Raw genomic sequence first — 27,355 nt, 5'->3', positions numbered from 1 at the left:
GCTTGCATTTTTTCAGCCTTCTTTCTAAATGATCTCTTCTTTCAGAATCTTCCTTGTTCTCAAACTAATTATCAAAGCCTCTATCTTTAAAATTCCTCTCCAGTCCTTTTAAAAGCTTTTTATTTATTAGAAAAATTAGTTTTTATTGGAGTATAGTTGATATACAGTGTTGTGTTAGTTTCTGCTCTATATCAAAGTGACTCTCATCCGTATACATACACATGTATGTTATACATACACATATAGCCACTCTTTTTTTACATTCTTTTCCCATTACAGTCCTTTTAAGTGATAGGCAGGTAACATTATACAAACAGCTGTCCATCCTTCTTGGCCATGGCCCAAGTCAATCCTTATCCAGCTCAAGTCTTCAAGGCTTCGGGTGCTAAATCATTGAAGGATTCTTCTCTCAAAGCAGACGGAAAGTCTACTGCTGCCCCTTAATGCAACTTGTTCCTTGATTCAATCTTGGTCCCTCCCTGGAAATGCCACGTGTGTCAGGAGATGAGTCTGATTATGGTTTTACCAGATCACGTGACACAAAAGAATGTCATTAGATGGACTAACTCCCAATTAACAAGGGCAGATACTTGGGCTAGACCGTGTGGTCTCTTTGAAGGTCTACCGCAGGACTCTGATTTCAGGGGTGCCTAGCCTGAAGAGGAGTCCTGACTTAACAAGAAGCCAAGTAAAAACATTTATGGGACAAGGGACTCTTCTGAGGAAGACCAATAACAGATTGAAGGGAAGGACATTTGAAAAGCAGTGAAGAAGTAAAAAGAAAAAAGACATTACATACTGTGTCCACACCCTCTGGGGATGGGGTATAAATGCTCCCCAGACGCAGGAGACTCCAAAGCTCCTTGGAGAACTTGGACTCTGTCTTCAGCCGGTCACCTCACTCCCTCCATCACCATGCCTTACAGCTGCTCCCTGCCCAGCCTGAGCTGCAGCTCCAGTTGCTTCTCCCGGCCCTGTGTGCCCCCCAGCTGCCACGGCTCCACCCTGCCCGGGTCCTGCAACATCCCCGTCAACGTGGGCAACAGCGGCTGCTTCTGTGAGGGCTCCTTCAACGGCAACGGGAAGGAGACCATGCAGTTCCTGAACGGCCGGCTGGCCAGCTACCTGGAGAAGGTGCACCAGCTGGAGCGGGACAGCGCGGAGCTGGAGAGCCGCATCCGGGAGCAGAGCCAGCAACAAGATCCCCTTGTGTGCCCCGACTACCAGTCCCACTTCCGGACCATCGAGGAGCTCCAGCAGAAGGTGAGGGGCCTTGTTGTCATCTCTAAGCAGGGCAAGTTTGCTAGTATTCTCAATCTGTGGGAGAGAACTGTGTTTCTTGCATCTATGCCATCGTGATTCTTTCTTCCTCCTTTTATCTTCAAAATGGCTTTTTAAGCATTTTTAAAGAAGTCGATGGTTTCATATTTATTTTCAATCCTCACTTAGCAACCTCTCGTTCCCCAGATCCTTTGCACCAAGGCAGAGAACACTAGGCTGGTAGTGCAGATTGACAATGCCAAGCTGGCCGCAGATGGCTTCAGGACTAAGTGAGTTGTTCAGAATTTACACGGGTCCGCTTCTTTTGTTCAATCTCTAGTGAAAGAAAAGGGGTTTCCATAGCTTACCGAACAGCAGTTCAATCCATCAGTTGCGAAGGATTCTGCAGAGGATTGGGGGGAACCAAGAAAGAAGCCACAAAAGTGGATGAGGACTCAAATCAATTTTTGAATCAATATTGGGTCTTGACTCAGCCTCCAGAACCCTCTGCCTCTTGGGTCTACTCATTGCCGAAAGAGGGAAGAAGAGGTGAACGGGTTTATCCAAGATCATTCTTGTCAGTCTTCAAGGTCTACCAGGTACTGCTCTGACCCTGTCCTTGTGCAGGTATGAGATGGAGCTGGGCTTGCGGCAGCTGGTGGAGTCGGACATGAATGACCTGCGTAGGATCCTGGATGAGCTGACCCTGTGCAAGTCCGACCTGGAGGTCCAGGTGGAGTCCTTGAAGGAGGAGCTGCTCTGCCTCAAGAGCAACCACGAGGAGGTGAGACCAGAAATGAGAAATGAAGAAACCTGACTCAGCTTCAGGCTGAGGGTGGCTTTAGTGATTTGGGGTGGCAGAATCAGGAATAAGAATCTTTTAAATTTCCTTCAAAAACACCAAAACTTCAGGATAAAAGAAAACATTGAGAGGTGAAACCTACCCATGTTCCCAGATAAGCTGTCTTTCACTCAGAACTGGTACCTCACTTGAGTTTCCTAGGGCACCTCCATGGGCTTGTGATTGGTTACTGAGTTGTGGGAGGAGTCCCAGCATTGCTCTGATCATGCCATGCAAAGCCATTTCTCTTTCCCCTCAAAGCCAAAATATCAATCCTGGTGAACTGGAGTCTCCACTTTTTCAAAGTCTTGATGACGAATGATCTGGGGTTCCTTCTCTCTCCTGGGAGGGGCCATGCCAAGATCTTACCTGATGGCAAAAACGCTGTGATATACAATCTGAAATTATACAGCCAATTCTTTTTCTTATGAGGTCATCTGCAGACAGTCTGCAAACTGGGAAAGTTGGGCATTCATCCATCCTTGAGTGGCCCCCAAGCAAATCCTTGGGAATTTTTTTTTTTTTTTGCGGTACGCGGGCCTCTCACTGTTGTGGCCTCTCCCGTTGCGGAGCACAGGCTCCGCATGCGCAGGCTCAGCGGCCATGGCTCACGGGCGCAGCATGTGGGATCTTCCCGGACCGGGGCACGAACCCGTGTCCCCTGCATCAGCAGGCGGACTCTCAACCACTGCGCCACCAGGGAAGCCCGGGAATTTTTTTGAATCCAAGTGCCATGACACAGTCATGGTGGGAAGGAGCTGAACACATGGAACGCAGACCACTTTGCCTTCTGTTGTCATAGCCGCTCCACTAAAAGTCTTTTCCGAGGAAATAGACAAACAGGACTTTGACAAGCAGTGCCATTCCTTTGGGTCCACTTTTTATTGAGGATAGTCACTCTTGCATTTTCTACATCCACAGGAAGCCAACTCCCTGCGGAGACAGCTTGGAGACCGCCTTAATGTGGAGGTGGATGCCGTCCCCACCGTGGACCTGAACAATGTGCTCAACGAGACCAGGTCTCACTACGAGGCCCTGGTGGAGAGCAACCGCAGGGACGTGCAGGAATGGTTCACCAGGCAGGTGGGCCTCTCAGCACGTGGCCGCTCAGGCCCCTCGGCCCCTCAGACAGGGTCTGATCCTGCCTTCTCCCCTTTGGTGTTTCAGACCGAGGAGCTGAACGGGCAGGTGGTGTCCAGCTTGGAGCAGCTGCAGTCCTACCAGGCGGAGATCACTGAGCAGAGACGCACGGTCCATGCTCTGGAGGTGGAGCTGCAGACCCAGCACAACCTGGTGGGTATCGTTCAGACTCCTGGTGAGAAGGGGAGGTCGGGGAGTCAGAGGCACCGGGCTGGCCTTTGGGCCATCCTCTCCTTAACTCTTGGAGCTTGTGACTTCTTTGCATCCTGTGGAGAAGCCCTTTCAGGAGCAGCTCTGTGACCTTCCTTACCTTCCGCACGACAGAGAGACTCTCTGGAGAACACCCTGACGGAGGTGGAGGCCCGCTACAGCGCCCAGCTGGCCCAGGTCCAGTGCCTGATCAGCAACGTGGAGTCCCAGCTGGCGGAGATCAGGAGGGACCTGGAGCGGCAGAACCAGGAGTACCGGGTGCTGCTGGATGTCCGGGCCCGGCTGGAGTGTGAGATCAACACGTACCGGGAGCTGCTGGAGAGCGAGGACTGCAAGTGAGTACTCAGCTGCCGGTGTTTGGCGAAGCTATGCACATATAGGCGTACTTCTCAGTTGGACTCCAGGCAAAGATTGCATACCCTGGAGAGGAAATTATGCCTTCACACCAGACATGCTCAAACGGAACTCAGAAAACAATGTGGCTATCATTAAAACATAAAGTGGCAGGAACTGTGTGATGTACAAACTGAAATTGCACAGTCAACTCTTTGCATTCTACTCTGATGACACTGATATGTGATCAGTGATATTTCTTACATCTTAACAATACCGTAATGTGTAGAAGTTACATTTCCACATGCTACCTTATCTGCCCTGTTACCATCAGGCAGGCAGGATCAGTATTCTCCTCATTCTATAGGTGAAGGGACTGGGGCCTGGAGAAGGTAAGTGACTTACCTAAGGTCACCAGCTAGGAATGGACGTTGCTGGGAGCTGAGACTGGAGTTTCTGAGCCTCTGTCCAGCACTTTGGACATGATATGACAGGGAGACCGTTAGCATTGAGGGTGAGCTTTGCAGCACGTGAGCCTGTGACCTTCTCTGTTACAGGTCAGGCCAAGTCCCAGAGAGCAGTCCACACTTGGGGTCTTTCTGGTGTATATTACAAGCCGCCCTCAATTCGCTTTCCATATCATTCTTTTTCTCCAGGCTGCCCTGCAACCCCTGCGCCACGACCAATGCATGTGGTAAGACCATCATGCCCTGTGACTCCAGTGCCTGCACCCCCTGCGCTCCTGCTGCCCGCTTCTCGCCCTGTGTCCCCCGCCCCCACTGCGGGCCCTGCAACTCCTATACATGCTAGAGTCCAGTGGTTGCCAGAGGAGGAAGGAGGCAGGGCCCAGTGTTCCAGAGCTTTGACCTGGCCCTGGTTCATTCCACCAAATGGGCCAGAAAACACAATTGCATGGCTGGAGCTGCCCCAGGGAGGTGGTCAAGAAACTCACCCAACCTACTCCAGATAATTCCCTGCCTACCCTTTCCTTCGTTGGAGACCGTTTCTTCTTAGCTAGCCCAGAGAACCCTCCCACGTGCCAGCAGCCTTCCCTTGTAACCTCCTAATAAACTTGATTTCCTTGGCAAAGCAGATGCCTTTCTCACTGGTATTCATTTGTCTCACCATGACCATCACTTGAGCACTTTATGAAAGGGACACTTGAAAGCAGAGCCCTATAACAGCCTCACTCTTGGATATGAGAGCCTGGCAGGCAGATGGCTGGCCTGGCATCCTGACCCCACAGGTGAGGCAGGCTGGCAGGAGAGAGGGTAGGGCAACTGCTGGGTTGCTCCATCTCCCTTTGGCCATTCCTGGATCTTCTTCCTCACCCCTCTTGACCAGGACATCTCCTAGAGCTGATTTTATCCAAATCTAAAGTGAGGAGGCATGAGCTGGGGGCTGGAAAGAGGCTCTGGAAAGCTCACCTTTTCCCAGCAGGAAGTTTTAGGTCCAGCACTGTATTATCTGGGTTACTGCTCGTTCAGGCAGCCTCAGGACCGTGCAGCAAAGGACCCATCTGGCTTGCGTACTGTGTCCAGGACTTCCTCCTTCCTTCTGATACCCTTCCTGGGGATCGTTATCAGCCTGGGCTACAGCTGCTCACTTCCCCTCCCCGCATCTGGGGCTCAGAGAACCCACCAACTTTTCCTTTAATACTTCCGCCTTCCTCTATTCAATCCAACCAGTGTCTGTTGGATACCTGCTCTGTGCAGATCCTGGATGGTGGGGAGGGGAGAGGCACATAATGAAAGACACGGTCCTGGCTGCAAGTTATTTATAATTTCTTAAAAGGGATGAAACTAGTCCCCAAGTAGGGCTATTATAAGCCTAGTCCCTGGCACTGTGAACACTCAGGCTGGTGCTGCAGGAAATCTCAGAGTGCTGAAAGTGATATCAGTGTTCATCAAGAATGGGGATCTTGGGCTTCCCTGGTGGCGCAGTGGTTGGGAGTCCGCCTGCCGATGCAGGGGACGTGGGTTCGTGCCCCGGTCCGGGAAGATCCCACATGCCGCGGAGCGGCTGGGCCTGTGAGCCATGGCCGCTGGGCCTGGGCGTCCGGAGCCTGTGCTCTGTGGCGGGAGAGCCCACAGCAGTGAGAGGCCCGCGTACCGCAAAAAAAAAAAAAAAAAAAAAAAAAAAGAATGGGTATCTTTCTTTAACTCTAATGAAGAGTTTCCAGAAAGGAGCACAGTCTTGCCAACACCCTATTTTTAAAAATTTGAGTAAAATATATATAACATAAATTTACCATTTTTAGTGTACAATTCAGTAGCATGAAGTATATTCATATTGTGGTGCAACTATCGCCTCTACCCATCTCTAGAACTTTTTCATCATCTCAAACGGAAACTGGACTCATTAAACAATAACTCCCCAACCCCCGCTGCCCTGAGCCCCTGGTGACCTCTATTCTATTTTCTGTCTATATGAATTTGACTATTCTGGGTACCTTGTATAAAGAAATGGAATTGTATATTATTTGTCCTTTAGGGTCTGGCTTTTTTCATTGTATAACGTTTTCCAGGTTCATCCATGTTGGAGCATGTATCAGAATTTAGTTCTTTTAAAGATTTAATAATATTCCATTGTATGTATAGAATGCATTTTGTTTGTTCATTCATCATTGATGGGTATTTCGGGTCGTCTCCACCTTTTGGTTATTGTGACATGCTGCTGTCAACATGGGTGTACATACATCTTCTGTTCAAATCCCTGCTTTCAGTTTATGTGCGTGCGTGTGTGTTTATGTACCTAGATGTGGAGTTACTGAATCATACGGTAATTCTGTGTTTAATTTTTTGAGTAACCTCCATACTGTTTTCCACTGTGGCTGAACCACTTAACATTCCCACAAGCAATGTTCAAGGATTGCAATCTCTCCCCAATACTCATTTTCTGGTTTTTATTCTTTAAGTTGTAGGAGTTCTTTATAAATTCTGGATATGAATCCCTTATTAGGTATATGATTTAGAATATTCTCCCATTCTGTGGGTTGCCTTTTCACTCTTTTCCTTTTGTTATCTGTGCTTTTGGTGTCATCACCAAGAAATCAGTGCCAAATCCAATGTCACAAAGATTTTCTCCTATGTTTTCTTCTGAGAGTTTTATCATTTTAGCTCTGATGTTTAGGTCTATGAGCCATTTTGCAGAAAAACATCACTGAGATTTTTTTTTTTTTTTCTTTTTTTTTTTTTTGCGGTACGCAGGCCTCTCACTGTTGTGGCCTCTCCTGTTGCGGAGCACAGGCTCCGGACGCGCAGGCTCAGCGGCCATGGCTCACGGGCCCAGCCGCTCCGCAGCATGTGGGATCTTCCCAGACCGGGGCACGAACCCGTGTCCCCTGCATCAGCAGGCGGACTCTCAACCACTGTGCCACCAGGGAAGCCCCCATCACTGAGATTTTTATAGAGATTGCATTGAATCTGTAGATTGCTTTGAGCAATATTGTTACCATAACAACATTAAATCTTCCAATCCGTAAACATGGGATGTCTTTCCATTTACATACGTCTTCCTTAGTTTCTTCTGGCAATGTTTTGCAGTTTTTCAGTGTACAAGTCTTTTGCCTCCTTGGTTATGTTTATTCCTAAGTTTTTTATTCCTTTTGATGCTGTTGTAAATATAATTTTCCTTCTAATTTCTTTTTCAGATTGTTCATTGCTAGTGCATAGAAATGCAACTCCATACCTTGATTTTAACCCAGTGAGAGTAAATCCTTGATTTTAGAACTCTGTCAGACTTCTGACTTATAGAAATTTACAATAATACATTTTTGTTTTACGCCACTAAATTTGAGGTCATTTGTGACAGCAGGAATGGGAAACTAATATAGCTCACATCTACTGAACTCAACTATGGGTTAAGCAAAATACTAGGAGCTTATCTTAATTAATCTTACTAACAATGCTGCAAATTAAATCCATTTTACAGATGAGTAAACTGAGCCTTAGAAACATGCTTGAAATCATAGTTGGTTATTAGCAATTATGGGATTTGAACCATGTTCTCTCTATAGTTATACATAAGATATCACTATAAAGTATGGAGAATATTTAAAAAATCGGAGCAGAATGATACAATGACATGCCTCAAAGTTGTCTTCTACACACAGATTCCAGCTAATTTTTGGGAAATCTCTTTAGGACTTGGTTTTCCAGTCAATTATGAGTTGCAGTCATATAGAAGTGTTTTTTGTTTGTTTGTTTCTTTAACATCTTTATTAGAGTATAATTGCTTTACAAAGTGTGTTAGTTTCTACTTTATACCAAAGTGAATCAGCTATACAAATACATATATCCCCATATCTCCTCCCTCTTGTGTCTCCCTCCAACCCTCCCTATCCTACCCCTCTCGGTGGTCACAAAGCACCAAGCTGGTCTCCCTGTGCTATGCGGCTGCTTCCCACTAGCTATCTATTTTACATTTGGTAGTATATATAAGTCCATGCCACTCCCTCACTTCGTCCCAGCTTACCCTTCCCCCTCCCTGTGTCCTCAAGTCTATTTTCTACGTCTGCGTCTTTATTCCTGTCCTGCCCTTAGGTTCTTCAGAACATTTTTTTTTTCAGATTCCATATATATGTGTTAGCATATGGTATTTGTTTTTCTCTTTCTGACTTACTTCACTCTGTATGACAGACTCTAGGTCCATCCACCTCACTACAAATAACTCAATTTCATCTCTTTTATGGTTGAGTAATATTCCATTGTATATATGTGTCACATCTTCTTTATCCATTCATCTGTCGATGGACACTTAGTTTGTTTCCATGTCCTGGCTATTGTAAATAGTACTGCAATGAACATTGTGGTACATGACTCTTTTTGAATTATGGTTTTCTCAGGGTATATACCCAGTAGCAGGATTGCTGGGTCATATGGTAGTTATATTTTTAGTTTTTTGAGGAACCTCTGTACTGTTCTCCATAGTGGCTATATCAACTTATATTCTCACCAACAGTGCAAGAGGGTTCCCTTTTCTCTACACCCTCTCCAGCATTTATTGTTTGTAAACTTTTTGAGGATGGCCATTCTGACTGGTGTGAGGTGATACCTCATTGTAGTTTTGATTTGCATTTCTCTAATAATTAGTGATGTTAAGCATCCTTTCATGTATTTGTTGACAATCTGTATATCTTCTTTGGAGAAATGTCTATTTAGGTCTTCTGTCCATTTTTGGATTGGGTTGTGAGTTGTTTTGGTATTGAGCTGCATGAGCTGCTTGTAAATTTTGGAGATTAATCATTTGTCAGTTGCTTCATTTGCAAATATTTTCTCCCATTCTGAGGGTTGTCTTTTCATCTTGTTTATGGTTTCCTTTGCTGTGCAAAAGCTTTTAAGTTTCATTAGGTCCCATTTGTTTATTTTTGGTTTTATTTCCATTTCTCTAGGAGGTGGATCAAAAAGGATCTTGCTGTGATTTATGTCATAGAGTGTTCTGCCTATGTTTTCCTCTAAGAGTTTGATAGTGTCTGGCCTTACATTTAGGTCTTTAATCCATTTTGAGTTTATTTTTGTGTATGGTGTTAGGGAGTGTTCTAATTCCATTCTTTTACATGTAGCTGTCCAGTTTTCCCAGCACCACTTATTGAAGAGACTGTCTTTTCTCCAGTGTATATTCTTACCTCTTTTATCAAAAATATGGTGACCATAGGTGCATGGGTTTATCTCTGGGCTTTCTATCTTGTTCCATTGATCTATATTTCTATTTTTGTGCCAGTACCATACTGTCTTGATTACTGTAGCTTGGTAGTATAGTCTGAAGTCCAGAAGCCTGATTCCTCTAGCTCCGTTTTTCTTTCTCAAGATTGCTTTGGCTATTTAGGGTCTTTTGTGTTTCCATACAAATTGTGCATTTTTTTTGTTCTAGTTCTGTGAAAAATTCCATTGGTAGTTTTATAAGGATTGCATTGAATCTGTTGATTGCTTTGAGTAGTATGGTCATTTTCACAATGTTGATTCCTCCAATCCAAGAACATGGTATATCTCTCCGTCAGTTTGTATAATCTTTAATTTCTTTCATCAGTGTCTTATAGTTTTCTGCATACAGGTCTTTTGTCTCCTTAGGTAGGTTTATTCCTAGGTATTTTATTCTTTTTGGTGCAGTGGTAAATGGGAGTGTTTCCTTAATTTCTCTTTCAGATTTTTCATCATTAGTGTATAGGATTGCAAGAGATTTCTGTGCATTAATTTTGGATCCTGCTGCTCTACCAAATTGATTGATTAGCTCTAGTAGTTTTCTGTAGCATCTTTAGGATTCTCTATGTATAGTATCATGTCATCTGCAAAGAGTGACAGCTTTACTTCTTCTTTTCTGATTTGGATTCCTTTTATTTCTTTTTCTTCTCTGATTGCTGTGGCTAAAACTTCCAAAACTATGTTGAATAATAGTGGCGAGAGTGGACATCCTTGTCTTGTTCCTGATCTTAGAGGAAATGGCTGCAGTTTTTCACCATTGAGAATGATGTTGGCTGTGGGTTTGTCATATATGGCCTTTATTATGTTGAGGTAAGCTCCCTCTATGTCTACTTTCTGGAGAGTTTTTTTATCATAAATGGGTGTTTAATTTTGTCAAAGCTTTTTCTGCATTTATTGAGATTATCATATGGTTTTTGTCCTTCAATTTGTTAATATGGTTTATCATATTGATTGATTTGCATATATTGAAGAATCCTTTCAGTCCTGTGATAAACCCCACTTGATCATGCTGTATGATCCTTTTAATGTGCTGTTGGATTCTGTTTGCTAGTATTTTGTTGAGGAATTTTGCATCTATGTTTATCAGTGATATTGGCCTCTAGTTTCCTTTTTTTCTGACATCTTTGGTTTTGGTATCAGGGTGATGGTGGCCTCATTGAATGAGTTTGGGAGTGTTCCTCTCTCTGCTATATTTTGGAAGAGTTTGAGAAGGATAGGTGTTAGCTCTTCTCTAAATGTTTGATAGAATTTGCCTGTGAATCCATCTGGTCCTGGGCTTTTGTTTTTTGGAAGATTTTTAATCACAGTTTCAATTTCAGTGTTTGTGATTGGTCTGTTTATATTTTCTATTTCTTCCTGGTTCAGTCTTGGAAGGTTGTGCTTTCCTTGAATTTGTCCATTTCCTTCAGGTTGTCCATTTTATTGGCATATAGTTGCTTGTAGTAATCTCTCATGATCCTTTGTATTTCTGCAGTGTCAGTTGTTACTTCTTTTTCATTTTTAATTCTGTTGATTTGTCTATTTTGAGTGAAGTCAAAGTGAAGAGTGAAGAGTGAAGTCTGTTTTGTCTGATATGAGAATTGCTACTTCAGCTTTCTTTTGATTTCCATTTGCATGGAATATCTTTTTTCATCTCCTCACTTTCAGTATGGACATTTTAATAATATTAATTCTTCTAGTCTATGAACACAGTATATCTTTCCATTTATTTGTGTCATCTTCAGTTTCTTTCATCAATGTCTTATAGTTTTCAGAGTGCAGGTCTTTCACCACTTTGATTAGATTTATTGCTACATATTTTATTTTTTTTGATGTAACTGTAAATGGGATTGTTTTCTTAATTTCTCTTTCCAATTGATCATTATTAGTGTATAGAAACATTATAGATTTTTTAAAAACATCTTTATTGAAGTATAACTGCTTTACAATGGTGTGTTAGTTTCTGCTTTATAACAAAGTGAATCAGCTATACATACACATACGTGCCCATATCTTCTCCCTCTTGCATCTCCCTCCCTCCCACCCTCCCCATCCTACACCTCCAGGCAGTCACAAAGCACCAAGCTGATCTCTGTGTATTAATTTTGTATTCTGCAACTTTACTGAATTCATTTATTCTAAATTTTTTTGGTGTCATCTATAGGGTTTTCTATATATAGTATCATGTCTAATGCAAACCATGACAGTTTTCTTTCTTTCTTTCCAAGTTGAATTTGTTTTCTTTTCTTTTTGTCTTGTCTGATTGCTGTGACTAAGACTTCCAATAATATGTTGAATAAAAGTGGCAAGAGTAGGCATCCTTGTCTTTTTTCTGATCTTAGGGGAAATGTTTTCAGCTTTTCACCATTGAGTATGAGGTTAACTGTGGGTTTGTCATATATGGACTTTATTCTGTTGAGATATTTTCCCTCTGTGCCCGCTTTGTTGAGAGTTTGTATCATAAATAGATGTTGAATTTTGTCAAAAGTTATTTCTGCATCTATGGAGATGATATATGATTTTTATTCTCCCTTTTGTTAATGTGGTGTAACACATTGGTTGATTTGTGGATATTGAAACATCCCTGCATCCCTGGGATAAATCCCACTTAATTATGGTGCGTGGTCATTTTAATGTATTGTTAAATTTGGTCTGCTAATATTTTGTTGAGGATTTTTGCATCTATGATCATCAAGGTTATTGGCCTGTGATTAAATTTTTTTGTAGTCCCTTTGTCTGGTTTTGGTATCAGGGTAATTCTGGCCTAGTAGAATGAGTTTAGAAGCATTCCTTCCTCTTCAATATTTTGGAATAGTTGCAGAAGCAGGTACTAAGTTTCTTTAAATGCTTGGTAGAATTGACCTGTGAAGACATTTGGTCTTGGACTTCTGTTTGTTGGGTGTTTTTTTTTTTTTTCTGATTCGATTTCATGACTAGTAATTGGTCTATTCAGATTTTCTTTTTCTTCCTGATTCAGTCTTAGGAGATTTTACATTTGTAGGAATTTATCCATTTCTTCTAGGTTGCCCAATTTGTTGGTGTATAATTTTTCATTGTAAACTCTTATGATAATTTGGTGTTTGGTGTTGGTTGTAACTTTTCCTCTTTCATTTCTGATTTTTTTGGGCCCTCTCCTTTTTCTTTATGTGTTTGGTTAAAGGTTTATAGAATTCTTTATCTTTTCAAAGAACCAGCTTTTAGTTTCACTGATATCTTCTATTGTTTCTTTAGCCTCTATTTCACTTATTTTCACTCTGATCTTTATTATTCTCTTCCTTCTACTACCTCTGGACTTTGTTCTTTTTCTAGTTCCTTTAGGTATAAAGTTAGGTTGTTTATTTGAGATTTTTCCTATTTCCTGTGGCAGGTCTGTATTGCTATACACTTCCCTCTTAGAACTGCATTTGCTGTGTCCCATAGAGTTTGGATTGTTGTGTTTCCATTTTCATTTTTCTCAAGGTACTTTATGATTTCTTCAATAACACATTGGTTGTTTAGTAGCATGGTGTTTAGACCCCATGTATTTGTGTTTTTTTCCAGTGTTGCTCTTGTAGTTGATTTGTAGTCTCATATCATTATGGTCAGAAAAGGTGCTTGATATGATTTCAATCTCCTTAAATTTACTGAGACTGGTTTTGTTGCCTAACATGTAATCTATCCTGGAAAATGCTCCATGTGCACTTGAAAAGAATATGAATCTGCTATTTTGGGGTGGAAAGTCCTGTATATAGCTATTAAGTCTATCTGATCTTATGTATCATTTAATGCCAATATTTCCTTATTGATTTTTTCTTTTTCTTTTCTTTTCTTTCTTTCTTTTTATTTATTTATTTTTTGGTTGCACTGCATGGCATGTGGGATCTTAGTTCCCTGACCAGAGATTAAACCCTTGTCCCCTGCAGTGGAAGCATGGAGTCTTTACAACTGGACTGACAGGGTTAGGGTTCCCTCTAGTGTATTTTTCATTTCTGTTATTGTATTCTCCAGCTCTGATTGGTTCTTTTTCATATTTTTGATCCCTTTGTTGATGTTATCACCGTGTTCCTCCATTCTTCTGAGTTTGCTGAATGTCTTTATGGCCATTACTTTGAACTCCTTATCAGGAAGATTGATTATCGCCATTTCATTTGTTTATTTTTCTAAGGGACATATTCCTTTCTTTCACTTGGAACATACTCTTTATCTCCTCATTTTACTTAACTCTCTGTGTTTGTTTCTACACATGAGGTAGACCATCTATGTCTCCCTGTCTTGAAGGAGTGGCTTTGTGTAGAAGGTGTTTTGTGGGGCCCAGCAGTGGGGTCCCAGTTGGTTACCAGAGGCAGGTGCTCCAGGGCTGTGTAATCTGTGTGTGTCTGTGGCTGGGTCACTATTGCTGTAGGCACACTAGTGTGGGGGCTTGTCACCAGCGCAGCTGGCTGTAAGACCCAGCTGCAATAGTTGCAGGCAGTCTGATGTGTGGGGCTGGGCCCTGGGCAAGAACCACTTTGGAGGGATGCTGGTGCTGGCTGAGGTTGTCTGCTTCTCCTCTATGATAATCTGTCACTCCCTGGCTCATACCATCCTTACTAAGCTTTTTCCAATTCCTCTAATGCAGAACTTCCCAACTTATTGAGGTGAATGGGCTAGAGGGAGTCATGGTACTGATGCTCTGAGTCCTCAGAATAGTTGGCCAAGGCAGCCCAGTCACTTTTCCCCAGTGAGCCACAAAAATATCATTTTCTGTTTAAGCTGTTTGTGAAAAATGGGAAATATGGCCAAATGCAATGTGCTCGCTCACTTCTGGCCCTCATGTTTGCCCCAACTCTACCCAGAACAATCTCCTTCCTCTTCACTTAGTTTCAGCTCTCAGCAACATCATCAATTCCTCAAGAAAGCCTTCCTTGACCTCTGCTAAGTCTGGTTAGATCTCCGGCTGCACGTTCTTACAGCAGCTGGGGCTTCCCCCCATGACAGATGTATCATCCACCTGGCTGGTGTGCATTCTCCACTAGGTTGTAGGTTTGCCTCTCTTGCTCATTGTTGCATCCCCAGTGCCTAGCTCTGTGTCTGGCATATAGGACGGACTCAGTAAATGTTTGTTAAAGGAAGTGAGCTAACTCATCCTTGATGTGCAAAACAGTGCTTTCTCCTGCTCTCTGTGTTTCTGTGAATGGTAAAGTTTTCTCCTGAATTCTTATGCTTGCCAAATTTTGGTTTCATTCTTGACCCTCTCTCAGATTGCTGATTAAAAAAAAAATGTTTCTTTGAAAATGGTTCTTACACCAGTTTCTTCTTTTACATTTCCCCTACAGATACCTAAACTCAATTCTTTATTACTGCGGACCCAGACTATTACAATAACCTTGCCGCTCCTCTGCTTCCAGCCTTATCTTCATTTTGCTAAAACAGATAAATGTTTGCTAAAATGTTGCCCTCCAGGGAAGTCTAAGCTCCTTAGCTTTGTCATTGAAGACCTCTGCCATATGGTCACAACCTCCCCATCCAGCTCTATTTTCCACCACTTCCCTTCACTCTCTCCCCTCCCAGTTACCTAGTCGTACTTGACCATGCCTTGGGCTTTCCTGCACCGTTCTGTGTGCACATGATTCTTCCACCTGCAGTATCTGCTTTTCTCCTCTCTGCTTCTTAGAAGCCTCCCTGTCCCGGCACAAATCTATCCCTGTGAACTTCCAGTTCTGGCTGTGCTCTCTCTCCCCATTTTTTCAACTTCTCCCTTATCATCTCTTGCCTTATATTATTATACAATGCTCATTCCTTCATCCACCCAACAAATGTCCATTGGGTCCCTACTGTGTACCATGTGCCTAGAGCAGAGGATTCAAAGATGAACTAGACCATGTCTTTGCTTCTGGGAACTCAAATACACAGAGAGATATGCATATAAGTCATGCAATGTTATGCTCAAAGTGAAATGAAAGCTAAGACAGGAGGGAGAGATGACTTGTCAGAAGAAGTTAGGGAAGGAGTTAGTTCATTAATTTAAGCAGCATGGTATGATGGAAAGAACAGAGATCTGTGTTGAAATCCTGGATTCACAACACATTAACCCCTACTCTCTATGCCTCTGTTTGCCTGTCTGTAAAATGGGAATATTATCATGTACCTCGAAAGGTCATGGTGAGATGTGAATAAGATCGTGTTTGTGAAGAGTGTCTAGTACCAACTTGGGCTTGTACAGGTGCTCAACAAGTGTGAGCTCCTTCTGACCACAGCCCTGATCCTACCTTCCATATTCCTCACGGTGCCCTATACAAACCATGATCCTGGTGACTATCTGCTGTTTCGTTGATTGACATTATTATGGATATGATGATGCCTGTCATATCAGGTAACAGGGCCACTGGGAACCAGGCTATTTTAATGATCCTAGAGGGGATCTATTCCTCTTTCTGAGAACCATGAATTTGGAATTTGACCAAGGGAGTGATACATGGGCAAGGGCTATACTTTTCCATATCAGCAAGAAGAATCAGGGCTGTCAAGCCAGGAAGCGAAGAAGCCATAGCGTTCCTGGACCTACCACACCCCACAAATGAAGGCCAGGGCTTTCACGAGTCCAGCCCTTTGAAACCACACCATAAAGCTCTTACTTCACTGATGCACAGCATGGAAGAGGAGTTCTGACTTAGCAAGAAGCCCAACTAAAGTCTTTTGTGAGATGACGGACTCTTCTGAGGAAACGTAACAAGCCAAGGGGAAAGGCTTTTGACAACCCAATGAGTAAGAAAAAAGGGCTGTCTTCCACATCCACACCCTCTGCAGAGGGGCTATAAATGCTCCCAGGAGGAAGAAGACCCACAGCTCTGTGGCTTGGACAACTTGGACTCTGTCTTCAGCCGGTCACCTCACTCCCTCCATCACCATGCCTTACAGCTGCTCCCTGCCCAGCCTGAGCTGCAGCTCCAGTTGCTTCTCCCGGCCCTGTGTGCCCCCCAGCTGCCACGGCTCCACTCTGCCCGGGTCCTGCAACATCCCCGTCAACGTGGGCAACAGCGGCTGCTTCTGTGAGGGCTCCTTCAATGGCAACGAGAAGGAGACCATGCGGTTCCCGAACGACCGGCTGTCCAGCTACCTGGAGAAGGTGCGGCAGCCGAAGCGGGACAGCGCGGAGCTGGAGAGCCGCATCCGGGAGCAGAGCCAGCAACAAGATCCCCTTGTGTGCCCCGACTACCAGTCCCACTTCCGGACCATCGAGGAGCTCCAGCAGAAGGTGAGGGGGTGGGCACCCCACTACCTCCAGCAGGAAGTTGTAGGGAGGGAATTCGAGATATGATTAAGAATCAATATAAGCTCTCGGTGTGATTGAAACACATGGGTTAAAGTCTTGCTTTTCCATTCTGTTTTCTTGAGGGCTGGTCTTATTCTGGTTCCAGGACTGTTAGATCTGAGTATCTGCATAGTGTTAGTCTGTGTGGAGGTAGCAGAACTTTGCATAAATAAACTGTAATTAAAAGCCGCCTCCGGGGCTTCCCTGGTGGCGCAGTGGTTGAGAGTCCGCCTGCCGATGCAGGGGACACCGGTTCATGCCCCGGTCCGGGAGGATCCCATATGCCGCGGAGCGGCTGGGCCCATGAGCCACGGCTGCCGAGTCTGCGCGTCCGGAGCCTGTGCTCCGCAACGGGAGAGGCCACAACAGTGAGAGGCCCGCGTACCGCAAAAAAAAAAAAGCTGCCTCCGAATGCTTCCGTGCATTTGCCAAGACTCTGGAACTATTATCCTGAGGTGAGAGAAGAGACTGAGCCCAAGAAGGAAGCTGAGAAAGTGAAATTTTTGTAGGAATTGGACCAATTTCTCTCTCTCTTACCTGGGCTTTTGACTGCTCTGACCTCTTGTTGCTGTCCTCTTCTGGGTATCTAATTATCTTTTCATCGTCTTGACCTAGAGGCTTCTGGGCTTCTCATGGTGCACAGTGTCCAGTGAGGGCATAGAAGAGTTGGCTGAAATCAGAAAGAGTGGAAGCCACCTAGAAGAACATAGGACCAACCCATCCAGGATGGATGGGAGGGCGTGGCTCCATCCATGACTCTGCCCCCTCCAATTGCTAGCTGACATATTTATCTTCTCCACTGAATTGGAAGTTTTTTGTGGGCAGGATCTAGTGCTTACTCATTTTTGTATCTTCAGCTCCTGCTACCATGCCAGACATACAGTAGGTTTTTAAAGAGAAATGTTAGTTATTATTATTATCAGCTTCTCAGTATTGCTTATTAGGAAAGAAAAGGAAAAATTGTGTATCTATTGACACTTTTCTTGCATATGTCAGTGTTCTTTTTTTCCCCCAAGTTTGATTTCTTAAATATTTATTGAGCAACTATTGCACATGGACAGCATTTAATAATCTTATATAAGATCCACTGTGATTTCTCATTCTGTTCCTTCCAAGTAAGTGAATTAGTAGGGATTGGCTAAAAATAACCAAGCTTATTCTAGAATGTTTTGGATCTTCTAGATCCTGTGCAGCGGTCTGACAACGCCAGGCTGGTGGTGCAGACTGACAACGCCAAGCTGGCCTCAGATGACTTTAGGACCAAGTGAATGGGTAAGGGGGCTGTTGTCTTCCCTCTTTCCTCTCCTTCCCCTTAGCCTGTCCTCTGTACCAACAAACATTGACAAAGTTTTCCCTAGACGGTTTCCCTAAGATCGACAGAGCCATTGCTAACCAGAGCTCAGAGAACCCTTCTCCAGAGTCAGACTCTGCCTGCTTTTCCTTTCCAGAGGACATCTCCGAATCCCATCCAGTGTAGAAGTCATGTTCCCCTGATGCTCCGCTAGGCACAGAGTCCAATCAGGAGAATGGAGGAAGTGTTTTAATTTTGGAAATCTCACGGTTTATGTGCTTTTATCCCATTAAATCCACTGGCTCTTCATTTACCAGTGCCTTTTCCTCCAGGAGCTTCGGTAGCACGTTGAAAACCTATATGAACGAGATGGCTGTAAAAACCACAAGCCCCGACTCCCAGTTGTCTGACAAACTAAACCAGGCCTGCCTCTGATGCTCCTGTATCACAGGTATGAGACAGAGGTGTCCTTGAGGCAGCTGGTGGAGGCAGATCTGAACAGTCTGAGCAGGATCCTGGATGAGCTGACCCTGTGCAAGTCTGACCTGGAGGCCCAGGTGGAGTCCCTGAAGGAGGAGCTGATCTGCCTCAAGTAGAACCATGAGCAGGTGAAGTTCTCCAACAGGATCAAACTCGCCAAAGCCTGTTTCCAGGTGCCAAGGGGTGTGGGAGAGGCTCAACCAGCTGAGGAATCTGTTCTCCAAACAAAAAGGGATTTGTAGAGAATGAGTAATCTGTGATAGGAGACGAGGATTTTTCTGCCAGTGGCAGGAATGAGGGTGAAGGAGGTTGGCAAGCCCAGTAATGAGGAAAGGTCAACAGCCAGGCGGTGCCCACAGCCGCTTCCTCTCCCAGGCCGGAGCACACGGGCCTGCACAGATCTTTTATTCCAATTCTCCGTTTAGTAACAGGAGAAGCCAGCAGGACCACCCTGCAGAGAGGGCTGAGCTGGAAACACAACCCAACTCTCCCTTTTCTGGTCCGGAGCTCTTTCTACTGTTCAGTGTTGCCTGGAGGAAACACTGTAAAGTGCTCACATCATTGCTAGATTAGTTGCACGATAAAGAAGACAGATATTTTGTGCAAACCTTAATTCCAGAACAATGTAAATGGTGATAGTTAATATTAATTGAGTGCTTATTGTGTGCCAAATTCTGTGCTAAGTGCTTTAGAACTTCATCTTACAGATGAAGTACTTGAGGATTCTAGAAGCTTCTAGAAGCTTTCTAGTAAGTGGTAGACAAGAGACCCAATTCAAATCTGTCTGACATCCACCTAAGCCCAAGCCCCTAAGCTATGTTGGGTGTGTGACGAGATTAGCTGATAGTTACCTCCTCTATCAATAGCTAAACTAGTGAAATCAGCAAATCACCAGTTAAGTCTATTCTATCCCAGGCTGGCAGATTTTGAAGTAAACATTCTTTGTTTCCTCTCTAGCTGCGCTCTATCCTTCTTATTACGCATGGCTAAGAATCAAACCATAGTCTATATGGTATACTAACAAGAACACTGGATTGGGTGTTTGGGCTCCGGAGTTTAAATCAAGGTCTATTGCATCTCGGCTCTGAGTCCAAATCCCTGCACCTCTTTAAGTGAGGAGTGGTATACTGAGTACAAAGGTGGAAGGAGGTCATGGACTTGAAAGCACTCTGTAAAGTGGAATGTTCAGGTTAGTCATTGAATACAGAAGCCAGTTAATGAGAGGATCAGAGAGAATCGAACTTTCGAAAGCTTAAGAATAAGCACAAGTTGAATTGCACTCTCTCAGAGGAGAGCATTAGGATCCTTTGTGATACTTTGAGTTGTCCCCTTCCTCCATCAGGAAGCCAACTCCCTGCGGAGACAGCTTGGAGACCGCCTCAACGAGGAGGGCTGACATGAGAGGAGGAACCATAGGGACTGGAATGTGATGGAGAGTCTTGGGGTGAGCGACGAAAGGATTATTGTCTATGGGGAAATGTGGGGAGACATGAGGGGAAGGGATGTGGGCCCACCTAGGTGGTCTGCCCCCTTTCTCCTCCTGGATGCACGTTTTAACCTCTTGTCTCTTATAGGCACCTGCATGAGCTCCCTTTTGAGGTTAGTTTTATGTGGGTGGCTCTGAGAAGGAGTCACTCACAGGATGGATTATCAAGAGGCTCAAGGGAGGGCCTTGAGCAGAAGCAAGCTGGAAACACCCAGGACCTACACTCGGGTAAGAAGATGCAGGACATCCGCCCTGTGGGAATTGCTGTTTACTCTGGGAAGTCCTATAGCTGCTAAAACCCAGAAGTCTGGCTCCCTTGTCCTGGAGGGGGTGTTACCAGAATTCCTCTCAGGAGACTTCTTTTTTCATCCAGTTCCTTCACTATTTCTAGAAGCCCATATTGTGTGGTTTTGTGTATCAAGGTGGGATCCACTCTGAGGTCCTTGAATGCAAAACACTCTTGATGTTGAAAGAGACTCAACCCCGACCTCTTCCTCAGGCCACCATTCATTCCTCGTCTGTGCGTTTCAAGGGCTGACCCCGTGGCCATGCCTGGTGGGTGAGAGGGCCTTGATTACCCAACTCATGGAAGAGGAGACTGCCCACAGACCGGGTGGTCTGGCTCCAGAGCGCCCATTGCCAGCTGCACCTCCAGCCCGTGGGTCTCGTGTCTCTGAGGGCCCAGCTGCTGATGTGGGTATTTGTACTTCCTTCTCAAATATCCTCATCTGTGACCACATCTGGGCTTGTTCAATGTGCCAGACAGGGATACATAAGCATCACTATTTCCATGAAAATAAAGCTTCATTGATGGATAATCGACATACAATAAACTGCACATATTTAAAGCATGCAGTTTGGTAAGTGTTGACAAATGTGTACCCTGCAGAATTATCACCACACATACCCACCATCCCCCCAGATTTCCTCGTGCCTGCCACACTGGCCCCTTCTCCAGTTTACAAAAGGGCAAACTGAGTTTTCTGGGCATCTGGAGCAAGAATACACACCGCCTGGCTCTTGCCTTTTTCCTACACATTGTGGCGCATAAGGCCAGCGAGGTGGCCAATGGCAGTAGTGTGGGGCTTCCAATGCTTGATAAGAGAGGAGCTGACATCTAGTTACTACTTGTGGGAGGAGGTCAGCCTTGAGAGCAGGCTGTGGACATGCCAGGCATGCCGCCGCCGCTGCTCGAAGAGACCGTCCCTACTTGTTCCCCTCCTTGTTCCATTCCATGGGAGATAAACCAACAGGGCCCAGGGATCAGAAAGAATGGAAACTGAGACGAGCAAAGCTGTCTCCCCCCTGCACGTGCAGGTTCTTTTTGATGACTCTGGGTTTCCTCCCAGGGAAGTTAACCTTGAGCCGAGACAGTCTCTACATGATGTAAACCACCGTCTGGCAACCTTCCCTTTTCCAGTCTATATAATCTGCAACTGTAGCGCAATAAAATTTGCCCTGCCAACCATCAGCTGTCTTGGTCCTTCTGACCCCATTCGTCGGTGCTACTTCTGACCCTGGGCGGTGAGATCCTCTTTCTCCGGCTGGTCCGTGCCAACTACTTACTGTGTTCTTTAAACCAAGGAGGGCAGTTTAAATTATGGCCATTCTGTAGATGGGGACCCGAGAGTAGATGCTTTAAGGAAACTTGGTCAACACCTGCAGGTCAGTGGTGGAAGCAGGTTCTCCCTGTCCCCACCCCCCACCCCCAAATCTAGCTCTTCTCCCCTGTCCCAGCTTGGATTCGGTGTGGATGGCTTCACCTCCATCCATCCAACGGCGCTTTGACATTCTCTCTCCATTCATGCGGGAGCTGATACCATGGCTTTTCCTAGACGGACACTCACCTGTTCCACTGTACCAGGCCTCCCAGGTATGTGCATTTAAAGTCCCCCTGGAACCTGAGTCTTCCTTTCCTTGCAACAGAATGCCAGATAACACCTTGGAGATGGTGGAGAGATTCTGGAGTTTGGAGATGGATAAAGTGGGGAAGAAGCTTCTTCCAGGCCAGGTATGTGCCTGTGGTCAGCCCAGAAGGTCTTTTTCCTCTAGAATCCTTGGTGTAGCTGGAGGAGAGGCAGCAGGGTCGCTTCTTCTCCCTGTCCTGCCTTCTATTCCCTTTATCTTAAAACACACCAAAGGGGATGCTGTGGGACAGGCAACTTTTAAAAGAGCAACAGGATTCCTTTTCCAAATAAAAACATAAACGGAACAGAGTATATAAAAGGGCAATGGTTTACTAGTATATCTTTAATTTTAAGACATATTTACATTACTTAAAAATTCAACCAATGAGAGCAATAAGATCGTTTGGATTCATTTGTTTGCTCAATGAATCTTTATTAAGCACTTACTCTGGGCCTGTTCTTGTTCTCAGCACCAGGGGTGCCTCAATGGAGAAGACAGGCAAGATCGGGCTCACCCAGAGTTCACAGAGCAGTGGAAGAGACAGGCAGTAAATAGGAGGGACTGAATAAACCAATACAGCAGGAAGAGGATTTTAAACAGCGGTAAGCACTGAGAAGAAAGGAAAGTATGGTTGTTGATAAGGGTCTGGGCAATAGTCTTTACCATGGTCAGGTCTGGTCTTTCCAGGAGGTGGCATTTGATCTGAGACTGGAAAATGAGAAGAAACAGACCAGAGGGAAGGAGCATTCCAGACAGAGGGAACAGCACATCAAGGGAGGGAACGAGCTTGGTGTCTTTGAAGGAGGAAGGAAGGCCAGTGATGGAGTGACAAGCCAGGGAGGGGCCATAGGACCCGGGGCTGGCAGTGGTCTCCCTGCTCTGGGGAGCATCTGATTGTTTTTTTTTTTTCAGTACGCGGGCCTCTCACTGTTGTGGCCTCTCCCGTTGCGGAGCACAGGCTCTGGACGCGCAGGCTCAGCGGCCATGGCTCATGGGCCCAGCCGCTCCGCGGCACGTGGGATCCTCCCGGACCGGTGCACGAACCCGCATCCCCTGCATCGGCAGGCAGACTCTCAACCACTGCGCCACCAGGGAAGCCTGAGAAGTTTTTATGATTGTTGCTAATACTAAAACGAGCCTTTATCACCTTTATAGGACAATGGAAGAATCTAAGTCGAGTGTGAAAGGTAAAAAAAATTCTTGCATTGTTTGAATCTACTTTTTTAAAAGAAATCAGCACATTTATCCATTCTGCAGTACTCATAACCCCTCGTGTACTCCTGAATGTTCTGTATTCAATTTTCATTTTCTTCCCAAATTGCCAGGAATATTGAATTAACAAATTACATCAGACAGAACAAAGTGAGCTCTCAACATTGTCCTAAAGGATATATATAAAAGCTCTTTGCAAGCAGTAAAGTAGATAAAAATGATCATTAATATTATTATATCTCTATCAAGTTATGGGATCTGTTGACCAAACCCCTAGAAAATTAAGAGGAAACGATTTTACATAATTCCCCAAACTATATTCTGTTGAACACTAGTGTCCCATGAGATTTTAACTGTGTATTATAGAAGATGTGTTCCATGGCCTGATACGGCTGGGAATACTGTGTACTATTATCCTCTTCGTGAAAAATCAGGCTGTATTTCCTTATTAAAGATGGAACAAATACTGCTGCAGGGAAGGAAAGGAAAAAGAAAGAGAAAGAAACCACAGCAAAAATTCTACTTTGTTTAACCCCGTGTTCCCAAATACCTTTGACCTGGGAACCCTATTTTCTCAGATTACCTTGAACATCTCACAGAAAAGTTCTAAGAAACCACATTTTGGGACAGGTGGTACTTTCTGATTTGTTTATGATAAAAATGTCCTAAGGCATCAGAGGTTCAGGGACTCAGAGTCCAAGCAACCATCACAGAACAGCTGGTCTCATTGCCATCCCTCTGCAAGATCCCAACAGATGGTCCTTCAGCCTCTGTTTGGCCATGTCCAGGGGTGGGGAACCCATTACTGGAGGGGGTGGTCCAATCTACTATTGGAGAGGTGTGACTTTAACAAAGTTCTCCCTGGACCTCTATTAATGGTTTCAAGTCTTCCCTTTGGTCTAGAATCGGTTTATTGATGTATCAACAAAGCACTTATTCAAATAAATCACATCTTTGAAAACTGAGACCATGATAAACATTCCTGGCTTCTCACCCATCCTTCATGAAGCATGCTTTCTAGATCTTTTTTTTTTTTTAACATCTTTATTGGGGTATAATTGCTTTACAATGGTGTGTTAGTTTCTGCTTTATAACAAAGTGTGCTTTCTAGATCTTAAAGTGAGGTCCCCAGAACGGCATTTAGTGCTCTATAAGCTCATAGGATCTGTAGTGCAAGTGTTCAAAGCCCATATAAGCAGAAAGGCCCCCTCCAGCACTTGTGGTCAGAGACTAGATTCTGTATCAGGAACACCTAGGATGAAGGTCCTGACTGCTAGAAGGTGACACTGTTCAGACACCGTCATTTCCTGGAGGGTAGGAGGAAAAATCTTCCTGGTAAGATCCCTTTTCACTCCAGCAGAGCCCACCATATGGCTTAGTGATCATTTTGGAAGGCACAGAGAGCCTTTGGGTACTGAGAACAGGGAACTGAAAAGGAGTACAGTTCAGACGGTGGGGAGAGCGTGGCAGTGACCTGTTTGTTCCTCTTTTTTTTTTTCATCTGCAGCTCCAAAGATCAAGGTCATCATACAGGAGAGCATCAATGGAAGAATAATTCTTTCTCAAGTGAATGAGATCTAAAAGTACGCGTGAGGCCAATAAAAGTTCCTGCCTATTGTAAAAACTATTCTCCCCCAATGGAAAGTCCTTGCCCAGACACAAATGGGTGAATTCTAAGAGGTACCCTTGGAGTTATCAAACTTAGAATCTTTTTTTTTTCTCTGTAACAATCTCACCAGATGTTCCAAAATGATCTTGATATACGGCTGCACTTTTTCAATCAGAGCATGAGTTCATGAGCTTAAAGCTCTACTTTCCTAATACAATCGTCAGATTCCCATTATTTTGCATCTGTTTTGTAGCCAGTAAAACTCCACATGAGCTGAATCATGTCTTTTATTTTATATCGTAAGGCAAGACAAGACCTCAAGGTCTCATCTTGACGGATTCTCAGAGCATTCATGGTCCACAAAAGAGCCAGAGGGAAGTTAATGCTTTGAATGTGTTTGCAGCAACCAAACACTGGGCGGAATTGTCACCTGCAGCCATGCAACCTAGGGACAAGATGTGGTTCGTAAAGTTCTCCAGATCTCCAGACTTCTGCCTGCAGGAAAGGCGGGGTGGAGATAGAGAAAGGGACACCCAGAAAGGCCTCACTGAGAATTCGAGATGACCAAAAGCTATTCTATCTCACAGATAGATAGATAGATAAATAAATAAATAAATAACCTTCAGGGCCTAAAAGAAAGTTAAAGCTAGAAAACGAAATTCAGGAAAAGAAAGATCCTCCTTACAGATAGATACTAAGACCCTAGGAGGGGGAGCAAGTCATCTAAGATCTGAATTGCAAACATTAGGATCCATCGTATTATGTTGAGGTATAGTAGGGACTAAAACACAGAGACTATGCACCTCTGTCCTCTGAAGAAGATGTCTTTTTCTCAGATTGTAGCCATGCAAGCCGTTGTTCCAAGGCTGGTACAGAGAAGTAATGCTGGAGGAAAGGAAGACAGAAATCCACATATTCACTAAGACATCATCAGAATGTTGTACATGGAATGACAGGATATTAACAAGTTAATGGCCCATAGGCACAGGCTAGTCAAACTCTCCCACTTTACTAATAAACTGAGGCCCAGAACAATAAAGGCATTGACCCAAACAGTCACTGGATTATCACATCTGGGTCTAGATATGGGACTCTTGACTCTATTTCCAGTTGTTAACCTAAAAGTGGTGTCATTTAGTTCCATGGTCATCTAACACATTGGCAATGCCTCAGATATTTTTTCCCTCTATGTTTGAATACTCTCTTGGAAAGGATTGCTTTTGATATTTTCTGAACTGGCCATGTGTTAAAACTGGATCAGCCTTCCCTTTAAGGGAATAATTAGTGTTTCTGATTCTCAGTGCATAAAGAATAGAAAACCAACCCCTAACAATCTGAAATTAGGCAAAAGGAACCCATGTTAATCACATCATTGCAAAAATGTATTACTGGTTTAAGTGAAATACATTAATTCTCTGGGGTAAAATTATATATTTATCTTTACTGTGTGATCACTTCCAAGAATTTCAAAAATAACCAATTTATAACATCTTCAATGAGTTTTCTTTGTGCAGTACTTCTCTGTGCAAACTTTTGATGATTTGAGGGGCAAGAAGAGATACATATTAGAACGTTATTAGTTCTCTTTTTCTATTTCATTCTACTAGGAGAACATCTTTATGTTAACAGGGTACTTCAGTCTCAAAGCAGATCTTAAAATTAATATTTTTCTCTACTTTAGCATCAATTCATTCTGCTATTTTAGACATTATTATCTCTTTCTTAAAATCTAGAAATTAGACATAAAATATACATATTTTCTCAAGGTGAAATTTGAGCACTACTAGCAAAATCTTTTGAAGAATATTCAAAAACAACAAGTTGAAGGGAAAGTTATAATACTAGACCCAGAAAATAATCACTAACCTTCCATTTACTATCATAATTTATATAGGATTGGTAATCATAAATCAAAACATAATAATTTTTCATTCAAGGAGCTAAGCAGAATCTGACACACCATTGTAAAGCAATTATACACCAATAAAGATGTTAAAAAATTATAATAAAATATTCTTAAAGTATTAATTTTCTCTGTACCAATTAAGGTGATCAACTCATCCCAGCTTGCACAGGAAACCCCTCAGTCCCAGGCAAACTGGAGTGGTTGGTCACCCTATTGATAAAGAATTGCTCTTGTCTTAGTCCGTTCAGGCTGCTACAATAGAATACCACAGACTGAGTGGTTTATAAAAACAACAGAAATTTATTCCTCACAGTTCTGAAGGCTGGGATGTCCAAGACCAAGGCACCAGTACAGTTGCATTCTGGTGAAGACCTGCTTCCTGGTACATAGCCTGTATCTTTGCATGATGCAAGGGGCTTGGGAACTCTGTGGGGTCTCTTTTGTAAGAGCATTAATCCCATTCATAAAGGCTCCACCCCCGTGACCTAAGCCCCTCCCAAAGACCTCACCTCCTACAACCATCACCTTTAGGGGTTAAGATTTCAACATATACATTTTTCAGACAAGTAGAGAGAAATTAAACCATTTTCCTGAATAAAGAGACAACTGCATGAGTTTAGGCTCTAGGCTATATAGAATAACCTCTCTCCCACATCTAAATAAGTCCAAAAATATTTCAAAATACCCACTACAACCTGATTAGTGCCTGTAGGTTCAGGCGAGTTGCCAAC

At 43.9% G+C, this 27,355-nt stretch overlaps 1 protein-coding gene across 1 annotated transcript; it reads left to right on the top strand.

Annotated features, from left to right (window-relative positions):
* Positions 1-915: 915 nt before the first annotated feature.
* Positions 916-24,702, top strand: LOC132511915 (keratin, type I microfibrillar 48 kDa, component 8C-1-like). Its single transcript, XM_060135730.1, is given in 12 exon segments — positions 916-1,263; positions 1,468-1,550; positions 1,888-2,044; positions 3,023-3,184; positions 3,269-3,394; positions 3,566-3,786; positions 4,441-4,589; positions 16,302-16,675; positions 18,356-18,363; positions 18,475-18,615; positions 20,948-21,063; positions 24,617-24,702. Coding segments are annotated over 12 exon segments (1,971 nt in total).
* Positions 24,703-27,355: the final 2,653 nt, after the last annotated feature.

This window comes from Lagenorhynchus albirostris, chromosome 20 (assembly GCF_949774975.1).
Source record: "Lagenorhynchus albirostris chromosome 20, mLagAlb1.1, whole genome shotgun sequence".
Lineage (NCBI taxonomy): Eukaryota > Metazoa > Chordata > Mammalia > Artiodactyla > Delphinidae > Lagenorhynchus > Lagenorhynchus albirostris.
Note: the sequence above shows the minus strand (reverse complement) of the source record. Positions and strands in the feature narration are given on the sequence as shown.